This window comes from Canis lupus, chromosome 21 (assembly GCF_011100685.1).
Source record: "Canis lupus familiaris isolate Mischka breed German Shepherd chromosome 21, alternate assembly UU_Cfam_GSD_1.0, whole genome shotgun sequence".
Taxonomy (NCBI): domain Eukaryota; kingdom Metazoa; phylum Chordata; class Mammalia; order Carnivora; family Canidae; genus Canis; species Canis lupus.
Window position 1 is genome coordinate 40,792,092 of NC_049242.1, and position 15,787 is coordinate 40,807,878.

The window sequence follows — 15,787 nt, forward strand, 5'->3', positions numbered from 1 at the left end:
CTGGGGCCCGGGGCACCAGGCAGACCAGCTCCCTGCTCCCCACCCCTGCTCTTCCCATCCAGCCTCCTTTGCAGTGCAGTCCTGCAGCGTGCTCACCGGGGAGCTGTTTGCGCCCTGCTCCGCGTACCTGAGCCCCGTGCCCTACTTTGAGCAGTGCCGCCAGGATGCCTGCCGCTGCGGGCAGCCCTGCCTGTGTGCCACACTGGCCCACTATGCTCACCTGTGCCGGCGCCATGGGCTCCCCGTTGACTTCCGTGCCCACGTGCCTGCCTGTGGTGAGTGCCCCACACAGGTGCCCCCACAGGAGGGCGGCCCGAGGAGCCTGAGCTCCAGACCCATGTGTTCACCTGCCCCTCTGCCACCTGCCACCCCCCACCCCACCCCTCTTCCATGCTGTCCATCCCCTTGGCCACCCAGGCCTGCCACTCAGGACATGTGACACTGGCCGCTTCTCTGTTACCCTCACCTCCAGCCCATCTCCCAAGTCCTGCCAGGCCTGTCAATTGGAGATTGAAATCCACCCACTTGTCACCACCTCCACTGCCACCACCCGGGGCTGGGGCTTCCCAGTAGGCCTTCCTGCAGCCCGAGCAAGCCTTCTCGAGATCACTGGCTCCCATTGCCCTCAGTGCACATATGCCTCAATGGGCATGAGCTGGCCCTTGCTCACCCTCCCACACCTGGGCCACAGTCCTCCCCATGTCTCAGTTGTCTCTGTGCCCCCAGCCCTAGCACAAGCCCCACTCACAGTGAGCTCTTAGCACATGTTTGTTGAAGAAATGAAAAGAGTCTGTCTTGGGAGCCAAGAGATCTGAGGTCTGTGCCAGCCCTGCAGGTAACTGCTGTGTGCCCCTGGCAAGGCCCTGCCACTCTCTGAACCAGAGTTTCTCCAGAGGCGACTAGACAGGACCAGTGGTTTGTAACCCTGGCTGCACATTGGACTCACCATAGGAGCTTTTAAAGAAAAATGCACATATCTGTGCTACGTTCAGTATCGATGAAAAGAACATATCTGGCAATGGGGGTCGGCATCAACATTTTTAAATGGAGACTGATGTGTAGACTGGGTGAGAACAACAGCTTGACAGTCTGGCTCTGGCAGGTACAGGAGACCCTGAGGGAGTGGGATGCTGGCCAGATGAGGAGAGTAGCCTTGAATCTTTGGACAGAGGGCCCTAAGAGGCTGCTAAATGGGCCACATTGATCTTCACAGCCCACGTGTGTTATAGTTGTGGAAGTGAGAGGGACAGAAGTGTGTGGAATACCCACCTGTGCCTGTGCCTGTGCCTGTGTCTATGTGTAGGTGATGGATGGGTGTAGGACTGTCAGTGAGTGGTGACCTCTGCCCTCCCCAAGTATCACTACCTAAGAGGAACACCCTGCGGAGAAAAAGAAATACCAATGGCAGGGTCCAGGCTGAGCTCTAGAAGGGGACCCAGCCCTGCCACTGTGCCATTGTAGTGGGAGGAAGTGGGACTCTGCAGTCAGACCTGGGTTCAAATCCCATGTCTGACCTTGATCCGCTCTGTGACCTTGAACAAAGTTCTTCTCTGGTTCTCAGTTCTCATCAGGATGATGACCCCACCCCCACACAATTGTGGGGAGGAGGGAGACAAAGCACACGGTTTCATTTCCCACTACAGCACTGTCCTGTGAGGCCACCAAGGAGTATAGCCCCTGTGTGGCCCTGTGTGGACAAACCTGCCAGGACCTGGCCGGCCCTGTGACCTGTGGGGCTGGTGGCAGCAGTGACCTCAGTGGGGATGAGTGTGTAGAAGGCTGTACCTGCCCGCCGGACACCTATCTGGATACCCAGGCTGACCTCTGTGTTCCTAGGTGAGTGGGCTAGCTTGACCTCTGTCAGGGAGTGGGAGGGGGGAAGCTGAGGAGGGCATCTGAGGCTGGGGAGGCTGACTGCATTTCTCATGTCCCTGCTTCATCTCATAGTCATAGGGCAGAGCTTGTTGGGTGGCTGGGTGGGTGGGTTTTCTCCCTTGGACCCCTCCCTCCAGGCCTTTTTCCTCAGCCCCAGCTCTTTAGACCACTCCAGCCTGGCTGCCCCATGAGACAGAATAACAAGCCCACAGAAACAGCCTCTCTCCCTTCATCTCCTCTTTCCTTTCACAAATATTTATTGACCACCTCGTATGTTCTAGACAATTCTAGACCCTGGAAATTCAGCAGCAGACAAAACAGAATCCTGCCCTCATGGAGCTCACATTCTTGTGCCAGGACAGATTAATAAAAAAACAGACACTTAAAGGGTCTGGTGGTAACAAGCTACAAACAGGTGGGAGGGGTTACTGTTGTGTCGCATGGGGTGAGTACAGGAGGAAGGCCTTTCTGCTGAGGTGACGTGAGCAAAGATGGGGTGAAGTGAGGGAAGAGTGCTCTAGGCCAAGGGAACAACTAGCTCTGAGGCTGGTTGAGGCGTGTCCTTAGTGTGATTGGAGGCAGGGGTGGGAGGTGGTGACCTCACAGGATCCCAGGGCTGACTGGCAAAGCCCTTGGTCCCCTCTTGGCCTGCTTCTCCTCTAGAATGGTGTCACATTCCACTGAGAGGTGGGGGCTGGAGAGGGGCTCCTGTAGGGGGTATATCGTAATCACTCAGAGACCTTTCCAAACTATAGGATCCTCTTTTGAGATCCCCACCCCTGGCGGTTGAGTATTGCCAACAAAAGGGCCTCTGAGGTTTATATGGGGGGAGGGGTTGGAGAGGGAGAAGGTGGCTGAGAAGCACAGGGGTTGGATGAGTTCAGACATCCCTTCCAGCCTTCAGTTAGTTTGCTCCAAGGCCTGTCCTTTGCCAGGACTGGCAGGGGCCATGGAAGATGTGTGAGGAGGATACTGTCTTTGGCCTCAGCTGACCTACAAAGAGGAGCCAAAAGAGAGCATAAGGGACCCTGTGAGGAATAGATGAGATGACATATTTGGAGGGCCTAGCCTGGTGTTCAGAATGTTTAACAATCGGTATGGTGTGGGCACTGAGCGATCAGAACAAATGCTGGGTGTGAATGAGCAGGAGGAGAATACCCTTCCTGCATCTGTCCCTCTCACCAGCCCGGGCTCAGGAAGCGTGGCCCTGTTCTTGTCACCTCTCTTTTCCCTGGCCCCAGGGAGGTTGGCTTCGGGTGGACAGAGACCAGAGAGGCTATCTTTGTTCTGGCTCGCTGGATGGCCCTGACCTCGGTTCCTGGTGCCAGTCTGGCTTCCCCACTCCCTGGAGATGTGTCACCTGTCACAGCAGATGCCATTTCTCATCTCTGTGCCCTTATACCCCTGGCTGCTGAGGGCTGGGGTCCCCATCCTCGGCAGTCCCTAACCTGGCTCCTGAGTCGGCTCACTTTTCTCTGGTCCTGGGTTTTACAGGAACCAGTGCTCCTGCCACTTTCAAGGAATGGACTATCCCCCTGGAGACAGCGACATCCCATCTCTGGGCCACTGGTGAGCTCCCTAGATAGCAGCGTCAGTGTCCTCTCTTTAAATGGAAGTTGCTGACTGAAGAAAATACAGCCGAGCAGATCTTTCCACAAAGCAGTGCTCACCCTCCGCCTCTGTGCAGTGGGCCAGGGACAGAGAGGGGATACATGTCTGAGCCCTGCAGGGGCCCGAGCACAGCAGCTTACAGTCTGTGGCTCTGCAGTGACTGAGTCAGCTAATCCCAGTGCGCCCCCACTCCCCCTCTCTCTGCAGCCACTGTAAAGATGGAGTCATGAGCTGCGATAGCAGAGCCCCAGGTAAGGTGGAAGGGGACGGGTTCTCCTGGGGGCTCCTCCACAGTAGTGGGGTTATGGAGAGGAGAGTGGGGAGCTTGAAGATAGACCAGGACGGAGAGAGCCCAGCCACGTCTTGCCTCACACTGAGCCTCCTGTATTCCTTGCCGCCTTGGGAGAGGCTCCAGTTTGGAGGGCGGCATCCAGAAATCCTGGCCCAACCTCAGCCCCACGCTAGCGGCTGTCCCTCCTGCTTCTCAAGAAGGAGAGGCTGAGACTCTGTCTTCATCAGGGGCAGCCAGCGGGGCTGTTTGGACAGTCCCTCGACCTCCCACGGGGCCTGGGTTTCCCGATCTGAGCTGTCACTCATCTGCTAAGGCTGACTCTGTGCCCAGCCATGTGGTAGACTTGGGGGCACAGAGCTGGGGAGGACAGCCTGGGCCTTTGAGACCGTCCCAGACAATAGAGGTGGGGGTAAGGGTAGCATGGTGGTGGGGCAGCCTGTGAAGGAGGTGGAGATGGTAGAGAGGGCACTGGAGCAGGAGGGCAGGGAGCAGTGAGGATGGGGATTGGCACAGAGGGGTCAGAGAATACTCATATGGCAGGTGGCAAAGAACAGGGCTTCCAGAGTCTGGCAGCCCTGGGTTCAAATCTTGCCTAGTGCTTGCAGGCTGTTCAGCCCTGGGTAACTCACTTCACCTCTCTGAGCCTTCGCTTCCTCTTTTGCATATATGGCCTGGAATTCTGTGTTTTCTTTTTGTTGCTTTTGGCTTCAGACTGCTTCCTCTTTGGGACTTTTACCTCATCTCCTGTGCCTATTCGTTTCTCTCTGCGCCATCCCAAGCTGGGCTTGAAACTCACCTCCTTTTTATTGATTTCCCTAAAAAAGATCACTTACACGAGGTGTAAGCATGCACAGCTGACTTGATTGAAGGCTCAGAGAGAGGGGGGGGTTTATATCACAGAAACATAGGTAATGGGAAATTGACTTTCCTGTTGTTAAAAGTCCTCTGGCCATGCTGCATCACAATCCTCTTTCTGGCTCATCTCCTGGTCTCTTTGGAGGTACTTCTCTCGCCTTATTATGGCTTTGAAAGCAGAAGTCCCTTCTTTCCATTGTATGGGAAATGGGGGATGCTAATACCTCACAGAGTTGTTGCAGGATCCAGTATGATAACGCATGTGAAGTGCCTGGAGCAGTATCTGGTGGAGAGGACGTGATACCCTTGGTACTGGTAGTGTGGTGCTTGTCCTGTGTGTCAGCACACAGCCCTCCCTCCCTCTATGATGTGCATCTGGGAACCCAAGGAATGCCTCTGAAAGCATCATCGCCCCATCTCTCCCTGCACCGTCCAGCTGTTGGGTCGCTAGGTCTCCCTGGCCACCCCTGCCACCCAGGAGCTCCCCTCCCCTCACCTGACACTAGGGCCTGGTGTCTCAAACATCCTGCTGAGCATCCAGGCTCCTCCCAGCAGCCACCGTCTTCTCTTCCAGCCATCAGCTGCCCGGCGGGCCAGGTCTTCGTGAACTGCAGTGACCTGCACGCCGACCCCAGCCTGAGCAGAGAGAGGACATGTGAGCAGCAGCTGCTGAACCTGAGCGTGCCAGCTCATGGCCCCTGTCTCTCGGGCTGTGCCTGTCCCCAGGGGTGAGTATCCATATTGCCTGGTCCCCCTCTCCAGGAGGCTGGCAGAGCCAGGGGCCACGAGACAGAGGGAGGGGCAAGGAATTCCTCACTTGGCCACGCAGGAGGGATGGCTGTGTGATCATGTAAGGGCCAGCACAGAATCTGAGAAAGAACAGTGGTGTGGGGACCCAGCCTGGAAGTGGATCCTTCTTGGCTCTGCTTCTTGCTGTGGTGTGACCTTGGATGATGAAAAGGCCTAGCCTGTCTGAGGCTCTGTTTTTCATCTGTACAGTGGGAATGATAATAACGCCTACCACTTCAGCATGTTGTCATGAGGAGTACAGGCATTGCTGAAGTGGAAGCACTGAATGGGGTGTGTGGCACGCTCCAGAGGAGTGGGTTGAAGCCCATGAGAGAAAAGCCATGTTTCACCCCTCTGCCCCTTTCTCTACGAAGGCCTGACCAGAGCCCTCAGGTGGAGGGCTGGTGCCCCTGTAATACTCCAAAAAGAAAGGCCCCACCCAGTGGAAATAGTCTCCCACCCAGGTGTCTGAGACACCACACAAGCTGAGTTTTGTGGGCGTGCCTCGTGGGCTGCAGGGCTGGCATCCTTCTTCACCAGTGCTTGTTCCTGATTCTGGTCTCACTTCAGGTGTGGGCCAAGAAGTTCGCTGCCTGATTCAATGACTTGGCAGCCCAGGGTTGTCCTTCAGCTGGGGCAGAGCTTGGTGGTCAGCTGGGAGTTCTGGCCAGGCCTGGCAGTCAAGGGAAGTGAGGGGGTGGGGGGATCAAGCTGGTAAGACGAGGGAATAGTCAGTTCCGGCTTTACTATTTATAAGACAACTTGCTTTTATCACCTCCTTCAATCTCAGAGCCTCTTTGGGAGGAAGGAAGGAAGGATCATTACTCTCCTTTTGCAGATGAAGAAACTGAGGCGAAGGGCAGGGTGGAGAGAAGTGGTTGGTCCAGGAGCCGTGACTCAAACCCAACTTTGCTTACTCCGGATCCTGCCCTTTGGCCAGAGCATGCCAGCTCTGTGAGGCCGGGGGTCTGGTCCCCCATACAGAGGTCATATTGTGGGCTAGGAGCCACCCCTTCCCAGGCAAAGGCATCCACAAGAGACCCCTGTGAGGTCTCAAAAGCCTCCTTTTGAGGATCCTTGCCACAGGATCCTTGCCACCACTTAAGTGGCAGGGTGTGGACGATACTTGCTGCCACATAGGCCCCAGAGGAGCTTATGAGGAATGTCTGTCATTGAAGGCCCCTTGCGTCACTCTCCTTGTGTGTACAAGCCTGCCTCTCTGAGGACAGGGAGAGCCATTGCCTCTGGGGTCAGGAACTGAGGGTTGCTCACTGCCACCTGTGATGACAAGGCCACAGAGGCCAGGTGGAACTGAGAGCTGGGCCAGTGACCCATCCTGTGACTTCCCTGAACATGTTTTCATCTGTACAATGAGGGCTGCTGACTCCCTCCCAGAGGGGCTCGGGAATGAAGGATTCAGTGAGAGTGCTCTCATGACAGTGCTTTGTGGTCTCAAACTATACTCCTCAAACATTAATGTGCATGCGCATGCACCATCAGGGATTTGAGCCTGATTCAGGAAGGCCTGGGCAGGGGGGACCTGTAACTCTGCATTTCTAGCAAGCTCCCAGGAGATCCCAATACTGCTGGTCTGGCCACTACAATTTGAATAGCAGGGTTCTAGAACATTATCCACCATTAAGAATTAGCTTAACTCAGATAAAAAAGCCAGAGTGGTATTCCCTTTTCAATCCCCAGGTTAACAAAGGGATGGATAGAATGTGAAGATTTCTAATGGGCTGGGTAACCTGTGACAAGTTACACGGCCACCTGGGCATCCGTTTTCTTGTCCGTAAGCTGCGACTGGTTGTTTGTTGGCTGAGTCTGAGCAGGGCAGCACCGGAATCCTCTTCCTCTGTTCTTGGCCTTTTAAAGTTCAGTTCAGGTCCTGAAGCTGTATTGAGAACATGGACAGTCCAGAGTCCTGGGGGGAGGGGGGAGGTCCCCCCAGCTCAGTCACCTGAATATTTGTCACTGACTAGGTGACATCAGACAAGTCACTTTTCCTGAGCCTAGGTGTCCTCGTCTGTGAATTGAGGATAGTAATCCCACCTTGCAGGGCTCTTGCGAAATTTGAATGAGGCAGTGGCTGCAAGGAGCCAGGCACTGTGTAGTAAGTGCTCCCTAAGACTTGTGTTCTTCCCTTTCTTAATACCGAACACTATCCAATACTGAATTTCTTAATACTGAATACTTAATACTTAACACTGAACCCTTAATACTGAATGCCATATTAATACTGAATTCCCTTTCTTAATCTTAATACTGAATATTTAATACTGAACTGGGGTATTTGCCACAGTGGCTCGCATGCTGTGTCAAATGCCCTATGAGGAGCTTACACACATTCTGTAGGGGTTTGTCAAAGGGAAACTATTAGAGCCTCAACTTGTAAAGAAAGGACAAGGATTTCCTGCCATTCTGGAATATCCCCTTGGGAGCTGGGGTAGGGCTTCCAAAGATGCCTAAGTATTATCCTAACCATCCCTGCCTGGGACCCTCTGGGACCCTGGGCCCCATATCCCTCTCCATTTATAAGAATCTCTGGGTGCCATGTATTGTTCCAAAGGACCCCGAGCCACTACAGAGCCACTAGGGCTGTTTGTGCCACTTCAGATTTCTTTGCATCTGGCTGCCAAGCCAAGGGTCCTGGGGCCACTAAGCAGTATATAGTACAGTGGTTGTAAGCACAGACTCTGGAGTTAGGCTTGCATCTTGATTCCACCACTTACTAGGTGAGTTAGTTAACTTCCTTGAGTCTTAGTTTCCTCATTTGTAAAGTAACACAGAGTAAGTGCTCTATGTGAGCAGACAAGCATTGTTTTCCTCATTTGGATGTCATACATTTGCAGATGTCTTCTGAGGATCCCTTAATAGGTAAGGAGAAGGTGCTCCGCAGGATGAGAGCACCTTGAGGACAGAGGACAGAGCTTCTCTCTGTTTTGGACACACAGCAGTACTCAAGAACAGGCAGGTCTGCATCGGGCCAGGGAAGGAGCAAGGAATGAATGGTGGGCAGCAGGAAAGATCCCTCGGGAGGTGGCAAGAGGCAAGGCCTGGGCTGAAGGTGGAAGGCATGAGCCAGCCTACTGTTGGTGTCTGATGTAATTATGGGTAGAGGAGGGACAAGCAACCAATATTTATTGTGTATCAGGCGCTAGGCAGTGTGCCCAGGTCTGTAATGAAATTCTCATAATGACCTTGGGAGGAAGGCATCATTACCCCTGTTTTACGCACAAAAAAACAGGCTTAGGAAGGTTAAGTGGCTTCAGGGAAAACAATGGATTAAACACATGCTTTTTTTTCCCCTCTGCTTCCTCCCACAATGAAATACTGGTAATGGAGGGGAAAAACACACACACACACACCAAACCTATAAGTCCCCAGGGACAAAGAGAACGGGCATGGGAAAGAGAGTAGCATAAGATGGGTCAATAGTTTTTGAGAAACAAACAAGAGTGGATGTGTGGAAACTGACCTTGCAGAGCAGCAGTTGACAGCTGATGCTTGCAGAGGAGGAGGCCGAGGAGAAACAGCCTAGGTTGTGTTGACAGCTTCAGGGTCAGGAGGCCCCAGGCATCTCTGAAGGTGGGGTAGTGGGGGGAGACAGGAGGATATCCCATGCAGGGCCATGTCAACCCCCCCAGGCCTCCTCCCTCATGTCACACAACTGCCCTAACCCCATGCCACAGGAGAAAGGTGGTAAAAGTTTCTGCTGGAACCAGATCAGAGACTTTGATCTCAGGAGCCCCAGGAGGGATGAGATGCAGAGTAAAAACAGGGAGATTAAATGAAAGTCTAGTGGACCCCAGTCCGCTTCTCCAGCTTGGTTTCCACAATAATGGCATTGAAGCTTCTGCCTCCCAGGCTGGAGATGAAGAGGGTTCTTCTCTTGAAAATGGGCTGGGCCAAGAGAAAAAAAATTCACGGAAACTGACATTTTAGGGGTTCTTCCAACCAGATGGTGGCTCCCCTTAATTATGCAGCTTCTAGTCAACTTTTGGTGCCTCACTGCTATTTTTCTCTTAATTCTTTTAAAGTGAGGCATAATTTATAAACAGTAAGATGTGTAGATTCTAATCATATAGTTTGCTAAGTTATGACAAATTTAAATATTCACGTATAGTACCAGTGGTAGGTACTCATTGTCATATTTCATTATTGTTTTAATTTATAATTTTAACTGGTAATTTTACCTAATGACAGTGGGTACTTTTTCATGTGGGTTTTTTTTTTTTTTTGGCCATTTGTTTTAATTTTTTTTAAGATTTTATTTATTCATGAGAGACACGGTGTGCAGAAACATAGGCAGAGGGAGGAGAAGCAGGCTCCATGCAGGAAGCCTGATGTGGGACTCGATCCCAGGACTCCGGGATCATGCCCTAAGCCGAAGGCAGACGCTCAACTACTGAGCCACTCAGGCGTCCCTTTTTTGGCCATTTGTATATCTTCCTTTGTGAAGTGTCCATTCAAGTCTTTTGCCCATATCTTATTTGGCTGACTATTTTCTTTAAATTGAGTTGTAGTTCTTTCCTTATCAAATATATACATTGTAAATATTTTCTCCCTGTCTGTGGTTTGCCTATTTATTTACTTAATATATTTTAATATATCTAAAAACTTCTGATAAGCAGTTTTACATTTTGATTATGTCTAATCTATCATTTTCCCCTTTATGATCAGTGCTCTCCCTCTCCTTAGTAATTGCACCTCCAAGGCCATAAAGACATTCTCTGATGTCTTCCTCTGGTAGCTTTATAATTTTAGCTTTTACATTTGGCTCTATAATCTATCTGAAATGATTCTATATTATAAAATGGAGTCAAATTTCATTTCATTTTTTTCCTGATGGATCTCCTGTGGTTCTAGCCCCATTTTAATAAAAGGCTTTTTCTCTCCCTATTGAATTACTTTGGTCTCTTTGTTAAAAAAAATAAATTGACTGTATAAATGTGGATCTATTTCAGGACTCTATTCTGGACCATTAATCTCTTTGTTTGTCTGTAGTCCAGTATCATACTGTCTTGATTTCTGAAGCTTTATAGTAAGTCTTGAAATCAGAAAGTGATAGGGATCCAACTTTGTTCTTTTTCAGGATTTTTTGGGCACTTCTAGGTCTTTGCTTTTCCATGTGAACTTAGGGAATTTCTACAGAAGAGCCTCTGGGATTTTTATTGGTTTTGTGTTGAATCTAGAAGTCAGTTGGCAAGAGTTGACATCACACTAGTGAGTCCTCCAATGCACAAATATGGCATTATTCCATTTGTTGGGTCTTCTTTAATTTCTCTCATCAGTGTTTCATACATTTCATAGAAAGACTTTGCACATGTCATTGAACTTATTAATAGGTATTTTATTTCTTTGCTGTCCATTCCATCTAGGTTGTCAAATTTATTGGCTTTACATCATCAAAGTATTCCTTTACTTTGCTTTTGATATCTGTAGGATCTGCAGTGATGTTCTCTCTTTTCTCCTGATATTGGTAATTTGAACTTTTTCTTACTAGCCAGTCTAAGCAGGGGGTTGTCAATTTTATTGATGTTTTCGAAGACCCTACTCTGGTTTCATTGATTTTTTTCCCTACTGTTTTCTGTTTCACTGATTTCTGCTCTATTTTCTTCTTACTACTTACTTTAGATTTAATTAGATTTTATATTCCTAGTTCAGATCTTTTATTGTAACCCTTTGTTATTTTTAATGTAAGTATTTAAAGCTATAAATTTTTTCTGTAAGCACACTTTGGCTCACTACAAATTTTGATACAATGTGTTTTCATTATCTTTGTTGTAATCTTTTCTAATTTCCTTTATGATTTCTGCTTTGACCTATGAGTTATTTAGAAATGTTACTAAATTTTGAAATATTTGGAGTTTTTCCTATACTTGTTTGTTCGTGATTTACTTATTTTAAAGATTTGTTTATTTTAGAGAGAAGGCACAAGCAGGAGGGGCAGAAGGAGGGGGAGAGAGAATCTCAAGCAGACTCTGTGTGCAAAGCCCAACATGGAGCTTGATCCCATGATCCTGAGATCATGACCTGAGCTGAAACCAAGAGCTGGATGCTTAACCAACTGCACCATCCAGGCACCCCATTCCTGATTTCTAATTTAATTTCACCATGATCCTAGAATATAGGATTTCAGACCTTTGAAATGTATTGAGTTTTTATTGTCCAGAGTATAGTTGTCTGGGTAAACCTCCCATGAATGCTTAAAAATAATGTGCATTTTGCTGCTACTGTATAGTGTCAAGAGCACTCTATGAAAAGTGCACACACGGGTTGTGTCTTCCCACAGTGTCAGCTTTATTCAGTCATAAAGCAAGGTGAACACGATCATAAAGGAGGTTCGGGATTCCAAACTCAATGACATTTCACCATGTGATTAACTTGGCTTCTTACGTGTAACACAAAGCAAAGCACAAGACAAGCCACACAACAAATGAGATAGAATGGGGGGTAGGACATTAACAAACCAAACGTGAAGTCAGTCTGTGAGCGCACGGTCGAGATGCGGCCTTGGTCCAGTCCAGGTTAGCTCCCAGCACTTATTGCTTATCATGTTCAAGCAGCGGGTGAAGGATCTCTGTTCTGTTCAGCGACCTATCATACAGAACCTTCGGCAGCATCTGCCTTTTTGGAAGTGGTCAGGCATAAGGGAGTCCGTATCTGAGGAGTTTGACAGTTTGTGGCAAAAATCCTCCCTTTTAAAAGGGATTTAATCAGTCTTGGGCCTTCATAGATGGACGTCCTCTGTTTCTGCTGGCTGTCAGTTCTGAGGGTGACATCGGCTGGTGCTGGCCTCAGTCTGCCAGGCCCTTAGCTGCTCTTGTCACTGTTGGACACGGGCCACTGCTTGACATGAGTGACTCCATCTTGTTCTCTACAGAAGAGTTTTTAAATAGTTAAGTCAAGAGCATTGTCAGAGTGGGTCAGATCTGGATCTTTGAAAAGTTTTCATTCTTTCTATCATTAATGGAATGTTGAGATCTTGAACTATGATCGTGGATTTGTTTCTTATTCCTTTTAGTTTCTGTGAGTTTTTGCTTCTGTTTTTAAGCTCTGTTACTTTGTGCATGCCCATTTGGGATTGTTATATTCTCTTGATAAATGGACTCTTGTTGTCATGAACTCTCTCTCCTATTTCTGTTAATGCTACTTGGCTTGAAGTTTACTTTGTCTCATGTTATTAAAGCCACTCCATCTTTCTTAGAACAGCTGTTTGCATGGTATTTTTTCCTATAATTTTACTTTTAACTTACCTGTGCCTTTATATTTCAGTTGTGTCTTCTGTTAACAGGATGCAGTTGGGTCTTGCTTTTTTTAGCCAATGTTACAGTTTATCCCTTTTATTTATTTTATTTTTTTAAAGATTTTATTTATTTATTTTGAGAGAGAGAGAGAGAGAGAAACAGGGATAGCGACTGAGATAGCATAGTGGGGAGGAGAGGGAGAAGCAGGCTCCCTCTCAACAGGGCTTGATCCCAGGACTCTGGGATCATGACCTGAGCTGAAGGCAGTCACTCAACTGACTGAGCCACCCTGGCGCCCCTAGTTTCTTCCTTTTCATTGAAGAGTTTATACATTTGGATTTAATGTAATTAGATGGGGTTTAATACTATCATCTTGTTATTTGTTTGTCCTATTGGTTTTTTTTTTTTTTTTTGGTCTTTTCTGCCTTTTGGGGGCCTAAGTATTTTTTAATATTCTATTTTATTTACTTTATTTACTTTTTATTTTTTTTTATTTTTAAAGATTTCTATTTATTTACCCATGAGAGACACACACACACAGAGAGGCAGAGATAGGCAGAGGGAGAAGCAGGCTCCCTGCAGGGAGCCCGACGGAGGACTTGATCCCAGGTCTCCAGGATCATGCCCTGGGCTGAAGGTGGCACTAAACCACTGAGCCACCCAGGCTGCCCCTTTATTTCATTTTTAGTGATATATCTTGGCATTTTTATTTTTGTGGTTTTTCTAGGGATTACAATATGTATCTTCCATTTATCAGTCTACTATGAATTATTATTTTACCACTTTCTGAAGAATACTTGTACCAGCATACTTTCACTTACTTATTCCTTGTCCTTTGTGATATTATTGTTGTACATTTTAATTCTACATATTTTTTTATTTTTTTTAAAGATTTTATTTATTTATTCATGACAGACACACAGAGAGAGGAAGAGACATAGGCAGAGGAAGAAGCAGACTCACCTCAGGGATCCTGATGCGGGACTTGATCCCTGAACCCCAGGATCACACCCTGAGCTGAAAGCCGAGCTTAACCACTGAGCCGTCCATGCATCCCTAATTCTACATATTTTATAAACCTCACAATTCATTGATGTTAACCTTGCTCTAAGTGTTCAAGTTATCTCTTAAAGAAATTAAGCAACAATTTCTAGAATTATTTATCAACATATTTTCTATTTTTAGAGCTCTTCATTCCTTCATGTGAATCTGAGTTTGTCTTCCTGAAAAACTTCCTTTAACGTTTCTTTTTTTTTTAAGATTTATTTATTTATGATAGACAGAGAGAGAGAGAGAGAGAGGCAGAGACACAGGAGGAGGGAGAAGCAGGCTCCATGCCGGGAGCCTGATGTGGGACTCGATCCCGGGACTCCAGGATCGCACCCTGGACCAAAGGCAGGCACTAAACTGCTGAGCCACCCAGGGATCCCCATTTTTTTTTTTAATAGGGAGAGTGCATGTGAGCAGGGTCAGGGAAGGGAAGGGGGAGAAGGGGAGAGAGAATCTTAAGCAGGCTCTGTGTCCAGTGTGGAGCCCAACAAGGGGCTTGATCTCAGGACCTGGAGATCATGACCTTAGCTGAAATCAAGAGTCGGACACCTAACCAACTGAATCACCCAGGCGCCCCTAACATTTCTTTTTAATGCAGGTCTACTGGTTGCTCCATAAGCAACTCGGGTAGGGGGGCAAATGCCCATGTTCATCATCTGTTCATTAATATATAGCTAGTGGCTAAGGGACAACTGGCATCCAGCCTGGCTGTGGGAGATGGGGCTGGTATAGCTGAGCCTTGCTTCCTGATAAATGGCAGAGGTTCCAAGGTAGGCCAAGTCTGTCTTCGAATTTTCCAGTTACTAAGTTACCTCTGAGCCCTACTCTGAGGGCTACTCTGAGCCCTACTCTGAGGATGGTAGGTGGGTACATGGTCAGTTTCTTCTGGGTAAATGCTGAGAGCTGTCCTACAGTATCCCTGTGGATGCAGGTCCTCCATAGATGGCAGGTATGGGAAGGGTGCTTTCCTAATCACCTGCTTGCTGTGTCCCTACAGCTTACTCAGACATGGGGATGCATGTTTCCTGCCAGAAGATTGCCCATGTACTTGGAAAGGGAAGGAATATTTCCCTGGGGACCAGGTCATGTCTCCCTGCCATACCTGGTAAGTACCTGGAGGTACCATTCAGGCTCTACTTTTTGCTGGGGATGAGGATGGATATGAGAAGCATGAACGTGAGCACAGACTAGCATTCCCCTTTCCAGCATGTTCGTGCCCGTATTATGTGTTTGTGTGTCACACAGGGATGTGTGTATATATACAAGTGTATGCATAGGTAGATATTTGGGGGATGCCTTATAAATGTTTACACGAATGTGATTTTGTGACCTCCAGGCTACTGTTGGAGGTTGATGGTGTTTGTGACCCCCTAGCCCAAAGGGCACATAGTGGGTGCTCTATAGGCCATGGCTCTGCTGGGGATATTCAGAGTATGTGGGAGTGTGCCCTGTGAGCTGGTCTGGGCACCTGTGTTTCAGTGTGTGCCAGCAGGGCTCGTTCCAGTGCTCTCTCCACCCCTGTGCTTCCACCTGTACGGCCTATGGTGACCGGCATTACCGCACATTTGATGGGCTCCCATTTGACTTCGTGGGGACATGCAAAGTGCACCTGGTCAAGGTGAGTGCCTGGATGTGTCTGCCCAGCTGGCTGTATGGGGACCCAGGGCGGCTGAAGCTGAGGACCTGTCAGGCATGATGATGTTCCAGACTCTAGTCTGATGCATAATTGGGTGGGTGGAAGGATCTAAGCTATCTAGAGCCTGAAAGAAGTGCTGAGGAGCAGGCTCCACTAGACAGAGCTCGCAGTCACATAATATCCCACTGCCTGTCCACTCACCAGTATAGCCTTGTCCCACGGAGTCCCAATGGTTCTCCTGTCTGTAATAAGAACTAATGTTTTTTTGAGCTTTTATTGTGTGCCTGGTGGTCTGCTGAGCCAATTTCATGGATTATTTCACTTAATTCTCACAGCAACCTTATGAAGTAGAGTTTATTGACCTCACATTATAGATGCAACAACTTAAGGCTTAGAGAAGTTAGGTGTCTTGCCCAAGGTCACACCACC

At 48.5% G+C, this 15,787-nt stretch overlaps 1 protein-coding gene across 1 annotated transcript in view; it reads left to right on the forward strand.

The window, feature by feature from the left end:
• The window catches only part of OTOG (otogelin), an 88,904-nt gene that overhangs the window by 24,465 nt on the left and 48,652 nt on the right, over positions 1–15,787 (forward strand). Inside the window, 7 exon segments of the mRNA XM_038568125.1 lie at positions 63–275; positions 1,644–1,836; positions 3,370–3,444; positions 3,694–3,737; positions 5,208–5,361; positions 14,720–14,827; positions 15,202–15,340. Coding sequence (XP_038424053.1) covers positions 63–275; positions 1,644–1,836; positions 3,370–3,444; positions 3,694–3,737; positions 5,208–5,361; positions 14,720–14,827; positions 15,202–15,340 — 926 coding nt within the window.